This window comes from Lactuca virosa, chromosome 6 (genome assembly GCF_052849685.1).
Source record: "Lactuca virosa cultivar CGN04683 chromosome 6, Lactuca_virosa_CGN04683_v6, whole genome shotgun sequence".
NCBI classification, from domain to species: Eukaryota; Viridiplantae; Streptophyta; class Magnoliopsida; order Asterales; family Asteraceae; genus Lactuca; species Lactuca virosa.
Window position 1 is genome coordinate 55,165,242 of NC_136431.1, and position 10,882 is coordinate 55,176,123.

At 34.2% G+C, this 10,882-nt stretch overlaps 1 protein-coding gene across 1 annotated transcript; it reads left to right on the forward strand.

Moving 5' to 3' along the window:
* Nucleotides 1-6,631: 6,631 nt before the first annotated feature.
* LOC145119477 (auxin response factor 18-like) lies at nt 6,632-9,935 on the forward strand. Its single transcript, XM_079055138.1, has 4 exons — nt 6,632-7,370; nt 7,477-8,675; nt 8,760-9,577; nt 9,665-9,935. Exons 2-4 carry the CDS (start codon nt 7,566-7,568, stop codon nt 9,723-9,725), a joined length of 1,989 nt encoding a protein of 662 aa, XP_078911264.1. The 5' UTR covers nt 6,632-7,370; nt 7,477-7,565; the 3' UTR covers nt 9,726-9,935.
* The last annotated feature ends 947 nt before the right edge of the window (nt 9,936-10,882 follow it).

A 10,882-nucleotide genomic window follows, 5' to 3' on the forward strand; every position in this document is an offset into this window, starting at 1 on the left:
GACTTTCTGTTTCCCATGATCAGGTTTATCCTTCCTCGCTCTATCTCCTCACTTTCCTTTAGACCCTACAAATCAGAACAGATATGAAAACCACATCCTGTATCAAGGACCCATGAACGAGAAGATAATGAGTTATTAGCAGAAATAGTGTAAATACCTGCCGAAGATGGCTTCACTTTGCCATCCTTGATATATTTCAGATATTGTGGGCAAGATCTCTTCCAATGCCCCTTTTGGTTGCAGTAAAAGCAAACTGCCTCTTTTGGATCAGAAACATGGGGAGTGGAACCATTGGGCTTAGCCTTTGGGCCATTACTAGATGACCCAGCTTGAGCCTTGCTCTTCCAGTTTTGCTTGGGAGGACCTTTCCTCTTTTTCCCCTTTCCCTGTCCAATAGTCAAAACAGGGGCACTCGTAGGTGTGGAGGGTATACTTTTACCCTTCATTCCTGCCTCAGCTGTCTGCAACAAGTTGTGCAATTGGGCCAAGGTCTGCTCAGTATTGTTCAAATGGTAAGTTAGAATAAACTGACCATAACATTCAGGAAGTGAGTTCAAGACCATGTCAATGGCCAATCCCTCATCAAAGTGAATATTGAGCTTGACCAAACGCTCTATGTAGCGTTGCATTCTTTGCACATGTGACACAACCGACTCCCCATCTTTCATCTTGCAAGCCATGAGTGACTTGACTACTTCGAAATTTTCTTGACGAGCTCGCTTATGGTACTTTTCCATAAGGTCCTTGTTCATCTCGAAAGGCCAGTAGTCCTCATAGTACCTCTGCAGTTCTGGGGACATAGTTGCCACCATGATGCATGCCACTTTGGTAGCATCATCGTAATGTTTCTTGTAGGCAGCAAGATCTTCAGGAGTAGCTTCATTCTCATCAAGCTCTTTGAGCTCCTTTTCAAGAACATATTCTTTGTTCTCGAAACGAAGAGCCATCTTGATGTTGCGCATCCAATCGTTATAGTTTGAGCCATCCATAACGACTTTGGAGCAGATATTTAGCAAGGAGAAGTTCTGGTTGGAGGAGGATGAAGTAGAAGTGTTTCCAGGAGTAGACATCTGAAAAGAAAGAAAGTTTTAGTTAGATTTCAAGATACCTTAATAGAATAACCCAAAGATATAATATCAAGGTTAGGATCCAACTATGAAGATTCACAACTCAGAAATGGGATGCCGAGATCCAAGTGCAAATTTCATAAAGGTAGGCGAATGACGATTCACCAATTCCACCATTAGACGAAACAAACGAAGTGAAATTCCTAATTCTTTTGAGATACATTGAAACTATTCAATGGCATGTTTTAATCTCAGATTATGCTCTTCTATTTGTGACTGGGATGCCGAGGATCACAAACAAGATGTGAATAACCATGCAAATGTGCTTGGTAACCTCATTGTCTTTATCATTAACTATTGATGTGCTGGTAAACCACACACGCTCCATCAAAATGACAATTATGAGATACCCATTACTACTCTTTATTGGTGCCTTTTAGTGTGCTGGTTAACCACACACGCTCCACTAACGACCAATAAAGCATAATGTGCAATTTCATGGATTAGCATACTTTTCACATTTTTCCTAAAGTAACTAGAGTTGGGATTTTGAAAATAATGTTCTAGTACTTTTAATATCATTATACTTTTAATGAGAAGTAGTTGTCCTATCAAATCCGTTCTGCTAACGACCCTCCACTAATCAAGGAAGCGGTGGGTGAGAGTGGACACCCATTCAACTACCATTTTATAGGCAGTTTCTTTATACCCCCTTATAGATTAGCTTCGTGAATGAGGCATACTAGCGATTTGACTGACCATATTCTTATACATATAATATTAAACCTTTAATTATAATATATATATAAGGTGTGTTTTAAAACTTTTTAAAACATCAAGGGTTTATATAAATTTCGAAATTTAAGCTATTAAATTCAAATTTAAATAAACCAATTAACTAGATTTAATATTTATCTATTAATTAACTATTAATCAAATTATTAAATCTTGTAAGGATTATCTAATTAAATTAATCAATTAATTTAATCCTAATCCTTATCCCTCTAATTTCAAAAAATAGGGTAAGGATAATTATCCAATTAATCTAATTAAGTAACAATTATCCAAAAACAAGAAACCTTAGTTATCCTCTTAGCATATTTCGAAATTCATAAGGGAGGAGGCTAGGGTTTTCAAAACCCTAACCCTAATTTCGATTAGGGTTCTTTGGAGGCTAGGGTTTTCGAAAAAAAAAACCTTTTGATCCAAAACCCTAGAAATCGAAAAATTCGCCTTTAGGGTTTAATAGCTATAAACCCTAATTTGCAATTCAACAATTATAGCAATTCAATTTAAAACAACAATGGCTCTGATACCACTGATGGGTTTTAGGTAAAACAAATAAACTAGAAACAATTCCTAAGTTCACATGCAACCTACTTTGGATCTATGTTTTAACTATTGAACATACAACTTTGAATTGCAAAACAAGAACCCTAGAGGAGAGAGGCTAATTTCAAAATTAACAAACTAGGGTTTAGGGTTTACATACCTTTCAATTGTTATAGCAAACAATTGATATTCCCTTGATCTTGATCTTGATCTTCTTGGAAGCTTTAGCACCACAAGTGTAATGCCTCTAATGGAATCACACCCAATGACTAGCAAGAAGGAAAGTAGAAGAAGAGAGAGGGGAGGGAGTATGCAAAATCTCGGCCTTAGGGTTTCTTCAAAAGAAAGAGTACCAAAAACATGAACCAGGAGGCTCCTTATATAGCTGAGGGATCTAGGGTTTAAGGGAAACCCTAGTTATCCTTTGCTTAGGGCCTAAGCAAACCCAAGGGCCTTATCCAAGCCCCTATGGACGAAATTATTAGGGTTTCCCCTAAAGATTTCGTCCACCCTCTTCCAAGGGGGTTCTAGAGCCTTCCACTAAACTATTAGATAATTGCAAACTAGTCCCTGCACCTTATAATTAATTCTTTTAACCCCAAAATCAATTCTGATTAATTTCTGGCTAACAATTAATTAAACATAATGATTTCTTATTAATATATTAATCTTTTAACATATCAATAAATCATTTATATTAATTCATTAATCTTATAAATTAATATCTCTCCCTTCATAATTTCCTTGTCCAGTTGCTAGGTTGAGGGCAACCCAAAAGGACTGTGCTGCTATCAATTCAGGTACATACCAATTATAGTTATGGGCTTAGACACCTAATCCAACAGTATGTTGTTAGGGGCAGTAGCCTGTTGCTAGACGCCAACTACTGTCTATGCCAATCTGTAATGAATCTTGTGCAAGTGGGATATTGTTAGATCTATATCCTCAAGAATAATTATTGAATGATATTGCTAATAACATATGATCATATATGGTTACACCTTTATCAAGTTAACACATTTTGATTATTTATTATTAATATGATTATTAATAAATAACATCAATTCTTGTATTTAATTAGGGAATAATTATTGTTTTGTGAAAATAATGATTAAAGAGAGAAAACTAGTTAATATCATATAATATGATTTAATAAGTCATGTACAAAGTTTTGGACACTTTGGTAAACTATGGACTTACTAGTTAGTTAGTTTTTTTTTGGTTAAAAGAAACTAGTCTAACTTTTGCCCTCTTCCTAAAAGGACATAGCCAAATTTTATAATCAAGTATGAAGGTTTCTTGTCAACCTTTATATGTTGTTCCATATGCTTCTAAAAGGCTAGAATTTCTTTATATTATTATAATGTAAAGGCTTTACTTGCATGAGACTATAAAAGAAATGCATGTGCTTGCATTTTTGGCTAGTGAAAAACTCTCTCTTCTTCCTATTTTCTTCACCAAAACCGTAGGTAGTAAAACTCTTCTTCTTGGCTTTTCTTTTGAAAACTACTTGCAAGTTGGTGCTTTAAAGTGTTTCTCCTTTAGTGCTTAATTGTGTTAATCACTTAAAAGCTTAAGAACTACTTCATACAAGATGAGAACTAGCAATCCAAGTGTCTTACTCTTGATGGTGGATACATTGTAAAGAAATTCAAATCTTGAATTTTTGCTATCTTCATCAACTCCCTAATTCTTATTGTGATCAAAAACTTCAAATGTTATCTCTTAAACATCCTCTGTTTGTTATTATCTTTTTATTTCATGTATTTGGATCCACTTGGTGATTTTGTTAAAATGATATAAAAATAAACTATTTATTTTTAAAGTCTTCCGTTTGCCATTAAAATCATTTTTTATAAAATTAAGATTGCTTTTGGTTATCAAAACTCATCACTAGCTTGGAGAAGAAACCATTTCAAATGAACCTAATACGGCATATAAGAAAATGAAGAAATAGAAACGTGACCTAGGGTTTTAGAATCAATTATTATTTTAGGTGATTGATGCTTAGAGCACGCGTACGTTAGGGTAATATATATATATATATATATATATATATATATATATATATATATATATATATATATATTACCCTAACGTACGCGTGCTCTAAGCATCAATCACCTAAAATAATAATTGATTCTAAAACCCTAGGTCACGTTTATATATATATATATATATATATATATATATATATATATATATATATATATATATATATATATATATATATATATATAACTTCATTAGTGAAATAACAATGAATATGTTAAAATTGAGTTTATTTTGAATAAAAAACTTATAGATCTATAGCAGAAAAAAATTAAAATATAAAATCTTTTATGGAAAATAAAACCTAATTTATTTGTTGCTAACCTGCTTAATCTTTAAAACAATTAACAAGTAAAAGTTGAGTTTTTATATTTAAATAAAAAAAGTTTAGCTTAATTATAAAAATAAAATCGAAATATAAGGTTTTTTGTGGATTTTTTAATCATTGTTTTGTACTTTTTAGATAGATTATTGTGAGAAAAATAGATTATTATTATTATTTTTTTGAATAAACATGACAAGTTTGCATGTAAAAGATAAATTAGTGTACATTTGAATTTATTACACATCTTTTATGGCATGGACCAACAAATACTTTTTCACTACTTTAGAAACCTAGTGGACCCTAAGTATGTCTCAGTGGTTGCCCCACCTCAACTTACAGTCTCTAAAAATGTTAACAAGTTACCCTTCTAGTAATAGTAATGAACACATTTGGTCCTTTGTCCTTATTAACTACTTATGATTTACATCTGACTTGCATAAATCCTATCTAACCGACTCTTTTTCCTGACCCCCGTTCAGTGATGAATGTGATTGAAAATTTATCGTTACAAGTTACAAAAACAAGAAGTATGTATGACTATAAAATGTATCTTCACATATTAATTTGAAAAGGAAAAACAATATATGTAAACTACAAAAATACGATTATAGTGTATGTTTAAACGTCACCTTTATAATGACATGTCTTGTTCTATTACAATACTATATGACATTGTTTTATATCAGTCACGATCATATCAATATACAACCAAAATGTTTGTCGTGTTTCATTTTCTGTAATGGCTTTTTCTATTAAATAACATTAAATAGTAGCTTGCAAATACGTATATTGATTTATGGATATAGGAATTATTTATTTTGTCTTCGTTGAATAGTCTGTAATTATTTAACAAATAGTTGAGATATTTTTCTAACTTATACAGATAAACGTTTGAATAAAATTTAACAAATAGTTGATTTTGAGTTTCAAAAAAAAAAATTAAACACAAAAAAATTGTGACGTTATATGTACGCGCTTAATCCGAGAGTGGGCTTAATGTATCCCTTTCTTTCCTGCAGACAAGAAGGAAATACAGTTTGGGATGTCAAACAAACTCCTCACTTCTCGTTTGAAGTAACACTGAATTACAAAGTAGTCCCTCTACTTTCAAAGCAATTACAAATAAAACCATATAGTCATTTTATTTTAAACTAAATCAAGTTGTAAGCGAGTATATTTGAAGTCTAAGCCCTAGAATGCTCAATTATGTAAAATAATTAGGGTTTGGTTGTAACCTACAAACCTTAAACTTCAAACATTGTTTGATATAAACAAACATGTATCAAACTAAACATAACATGTACAAATTTAAAATGTATAATTTATGAGTCCATTTAATTTAAATACACTAGTCTATTCAATATATAACTTATGATTTGTTATGAACTCGTATGAATGGTTTATATTTCTTATAGTTTATATTTGTGAACACCTTTAAAGTAGAAGGTCATTAAGAAAATTGCAAGCCAACTAAACCCAACCAATTAACTCTAGTTAAATTTTGTCTTACCCTAGTCAAATCAAGCAAAACAATTATCCTTAATCTCAAAATCTTAATCATATATTGGAGCTTTTTGTTCTTATTAGTTAAAAAGACTTGTTGCCTTGCTTTTAGAGCTCTCACATTTGACTTCCACCTTAGCACTCACTCTTTTCCTCTCTCTCTCTCTCTCTCACGATATTTTCAAATTCTCACGATATTTTAAATACGCTCTTACCTTCCATGAAATTGAAATCTGCTCAGCTCATGACAGAGAATAAGTAAAATGTTATTTTAATCAATAAATAAATAAAAGGGTATTTAAAACCAGTTTAAAAAGGGAAAAAGGATTGCTTCCTTTAAGATCTTTGTTGTTATGCTGGCTTCTGAAGATACAACAGAGTTTCTTCAGATCCGAAGAAAAAGGTAAGAAGGAAAATACAATTTTAAATCTTTTTTTAACCCACAAACAACAAGATAAAATTAATTTACACACACAGTGTGTGTAAGAGTTGTACTAGTAATACAATATTATATGTGTATATATATATATACACATAGAGAAACAGAGAGAGAAAAAGAGAGAGAAAGAGAAAGAGATATCTGTGTATAAAGCTTGGACTTTTTGTAGTGATCCAAAAGAGAGTCCTAGAGAGAGAAGAAAAGAGAAAAGAGGAGAGAGAAAAGCATTGAATGGATCTTTTTCTTGTGAAATCTTTGTTGTGGGTTTGAATGCATGAGTGTGTGGGTTTTTTCTTTAGTGGGGATGTTGATGATGGACTTGTTCTTGACTCTGGTGAATATTCTATCAAGATATTGACCAGGAAAAGAGCAAGAAATCGGTTAATTCATGTGGGTTTTCCCCCTTTTTCGTCTCTGAATTAGTCTTCTATTTATCTTTCGATTTTTGGATAAAAAGTTTTGATCTTTGAAGTCGAGAAAGAATAGGGTTTATGAGATTCAAGATTTTGTTTGAAAGTATTAAAATTCGGTGATTTCGAGAAGACAATGAGAGTCTACTCTGAAGATTATTAGTTCTATTATTCAGGCTCTGTTCATGCAAGTTTTTAGGGCTTATCCACGGATTCTTTGGATTTATCTGAAGATTTTTGAGGTAAACAAAGACAAAGATATTATCTTTAATCAATATGAATTTATTGTCTTCTTGATTGTATGTTGTTTGATTAATCTCTTTTAATGTTTATGGTATTTGATTACAGCATTTACTCTGAAAGGGGTTATAACATCATATGAACTGAAGCGTTGTTTGGGGAATTTATAGAAGCTTGATTGAAAACAAGAAAAAAAAATGATTACTTTCATGGATTCAAAAGAGAAATTGAAAGAAACTGAGAGATGCTTAGATTCTCAGTTATGGCATGCGTGCGCCGGAAGCATGATTCAAATGCCGGCGGTGAACTCGAAAGTGTTTTATTTTCCTCAAGGCCACGCCGAGCATGCCACCGGAAATGTCGAATTCCGGGAGCGAAACAGTCAGTCGAGGGTTCCGGCGTGGATCCCATGTCGAGTTTCTTCTGTTAAATTCATGGCGGATGTAGATACCGATGAAGTTTATGCAAAAATCAGGTTGATTCCGGTGAGTGGTTCCGGCGAATTCAGTTCTTTTGATGATGAAGATACGAGTTCTCAGAACGGCGGAGGATCATCGGAGGGCCAAGTTAAACCGTCGTCGTTTGCAAAGACATTGACACAATCTGACGCCAATAACGGCGGCGGGTTTTCCGTTCCAAGGTATTGCGCCGAAACGATATTCCCACGGTTAGATTACTCAGCGGACCCACCGGTGCAAACCATTCTCGCTAAAGATGTTCACGGCGACACATGGAAATTCCGGCACATCTACCGAGGAACTCCACGGCGGCATTTACTCACCACCGGATGGAGCACATTCGTGAACCATAAGAAACTTGTCGCCGGAGACTCCATTGTTTTTCTTAGAGCTGAAAACGGCGAACTCTGTGTTGGAATCCGACGAGCCAAGAGGGGAATCGGCGGTGGACAGGAAATCTCCTCGGGGTGGAATCCGGCAGGCGGCAACTCTGTTATTCCGTATGGTGGATACTCCCCGGTGATGAGAAACGGAAACGGAAACGGAGGTGGGAATCCGTTCGGGAAGGTGAAAGTGGAAGCCGATTGTGTAATCCAAGCTGTAAAACAAGCAACCACCGGAAACCCATTTGAAATCGTCTTCTACCCAAGAGCAAGTACGCCGGAGTTTTGCGTAAAAGCTTCCCTCGTGAAGAACGCAATGCAGATCCGGTGGTCTCCGGGGATGAGATTCAAGATGCCATTTGAAACAGAAGATTCTTCACGAATCAGTTGGTTTATGGGAACGATTTCTTCAATCCAGGTTTCTGATCCGATTAGGTGGCCCGATTCCCCATGGAGACTTTTGCAGGTATCACATCATTTATACATAAATCACCACTAACTTTTACTTCATTGTTAAAAAGTTGATTGAAGTTGTGAATTTTAAATTTAGGTGACATGGGATGAGCCGGATTTACTTCAAAATGTGAAACGAGTGAATCCATGGCTGGTGGAATTGGTATCAACAATGCCGGCAACCATTCATATGTCACCATTTTCACCACCTAGAAAGAAATGTAGACCCACCCAACACCCGGATTTTCCACTCGACCCGCAAATCCCGATTCCCGCGCTTTGTGGGCCCCACTCGCACCTATTTGGTGGGCCCACAACCGGCCCATTCGGTTACCATCTCCCGGATAATTTGAACTCTCATCATCCTGCTAGCATGCAGGGAGCCAGGCACACGCGTTATGGTTTATCTCTCTCAGATATCCAACTCAATAACAAACTAAACTCGGGGTTTTTCCCAACCACAAAACCGCTAATCAACCCGTTTCCAAACAAACCCTCTGGGCCTGGATCTGGATCCGAGCCCGTTTCGTGTCTGTTAACCATAGGGAACTCGGTTTCAAGCTCGAAAGAGCCTGAAACCCCTAAAAAGTCTCGGTTTTTACTCTTTGGTCAACCGATTTTAACTGAGCAACAGATTTCCCAAAGTGGGCCCGGGTCAGGGCCAGGGTCTACCTCTGGCCTTTCGCCAGGACAAAACCTAGAGAATGACCTGAACATGGAGACAGGTCATTGCAAGGTTTTTATGGAGTCGGAAGACGTGGGTCGCACCCTTGACCTCTCTTTGCTTGATTCGTATGAAGAATTATGTCAAAAATTGGGTAATATGTTTAAAACCGGAAGCTCTATAATTATGAACCGTGTTCATTATTGGGATGTCAAAGGAACCCTAAAACATATAGGAGACGAACCATTTGGGTAAGATTATAAATTTGTTTTCCCAATTTCTCTTTATTTTGCATAATTTTAGTCTTAAAAGTCTTGCCTTTTTTGTGTGTTTTGTAGTGAGTTTATGAAGACAGCAAGAAGGCTAACGATTGTAACGGATTCAAGCAATGGAAATTAACCACGGTTATAATTAGTTGATGTTTTTTTTTTTTTTTGGAATTTTAAAGAATGTATAGTGATTAATTTCCTTTTTGTTAAGACGTATGTTTTTGGTTAAATTTGGTTAAATTTGTGGGTATTGAATTCCCTAAATTAAAATGAAACTTATTACTCCTGCAAAGATTTTGTTGTTGGAGTTTTGTTAAGTGTTTGTGGATATTTTTGAACAGTTTTTATTGTAGTTGTACATTAATATTTTATGATGTGTGTTAAAAAAGTCACTATTAGAAGCAGCAAAAGTTGTTGAGGACAAAATTTAAATAAAAAGTAGGAATTTCGTGCACGCTTGGGAAAAGCAGGAAAAAGCCAAAAAAAGAATTTGATGTTAATAAATAAATAAATGGTCAGAGAAATAGACCAATGATCAAGGATTAGGTTCTATCTTAAGTTCCTTTAAAAAAAACCATTTATTTGGTTTTTTATCGGCCGTTCAAAAAAAAATTGGTTTTTTAGAATAATATTATAGAAAATACATTTTTAAATTTAGTTTATGGTCATGTGTAAAACAATATTTATAATATAAAACTAGACATTTTTAACAAAGTAATTAACCTTACAAGACTTTATGCGTGGAATTATAAGATCATTGTTTAATACTTGATTATTTTGACCTATGAAAAGGTCAAATATGGGTGTTAATCATACTGTGAGGTGAACAAGTTTTTTCATAATAAACATTAAAATCTATATTATTCATTACAAACACCTTCAACTTGGTGCTCATAAATAAAACTATCATGCAATATAATGGAAGGATTGAAATAGATAAACACAATCGGAAAAAAAAAAAAGTAACTCGCAGAACAACAACAATATTTTAGGCTTACTGGTATTCAAATACATGGTCTACTATGTGAAATTCTACACTTTAACTGTTACATTCCCATTGCGATGACTATAATTCTTACATATGGTTGGCAATTAGCTAACATAGGTTCAAAAGCAATGGATATTCTTGAATATGAACCATGAAATAGGTTTTTGCAATAAACTACTTACAGATAACATGAATGATTATATATCAAGAAAAATAATCAAGTGTGAATTAGACAAAAAAAAAGGAAAAACCAAGTATGAAGGGGTGAAATGACAATAAGTGAAAAGTAAAAGGGGTGT

Excerpts from the sequence above, each read along its gene's own strand:
- LOC145119477 (XM_079055138.1), top strand. The coding sequence starts at position 7,566 with ATGATTACTTTCATGGATTCAAAAGAGAAATTGAAAGAAACTGAGAGA. Across the intron at positions 8,676-8,759 it reads CCCCATGGAGACTTTTGCAG|GTGACATGGGATGAGCCGGA; the intron begins GTATCACATCAT and ends TTTTAAATTTAG. Across the intron at positions 9,578-9,664 it reads ATAGGAGACGAACCATTTGG|TGAGTTTATGAAGACAGCAA; the intron begins GTAAGATTATAA and ends TGTGTTTTGTAG.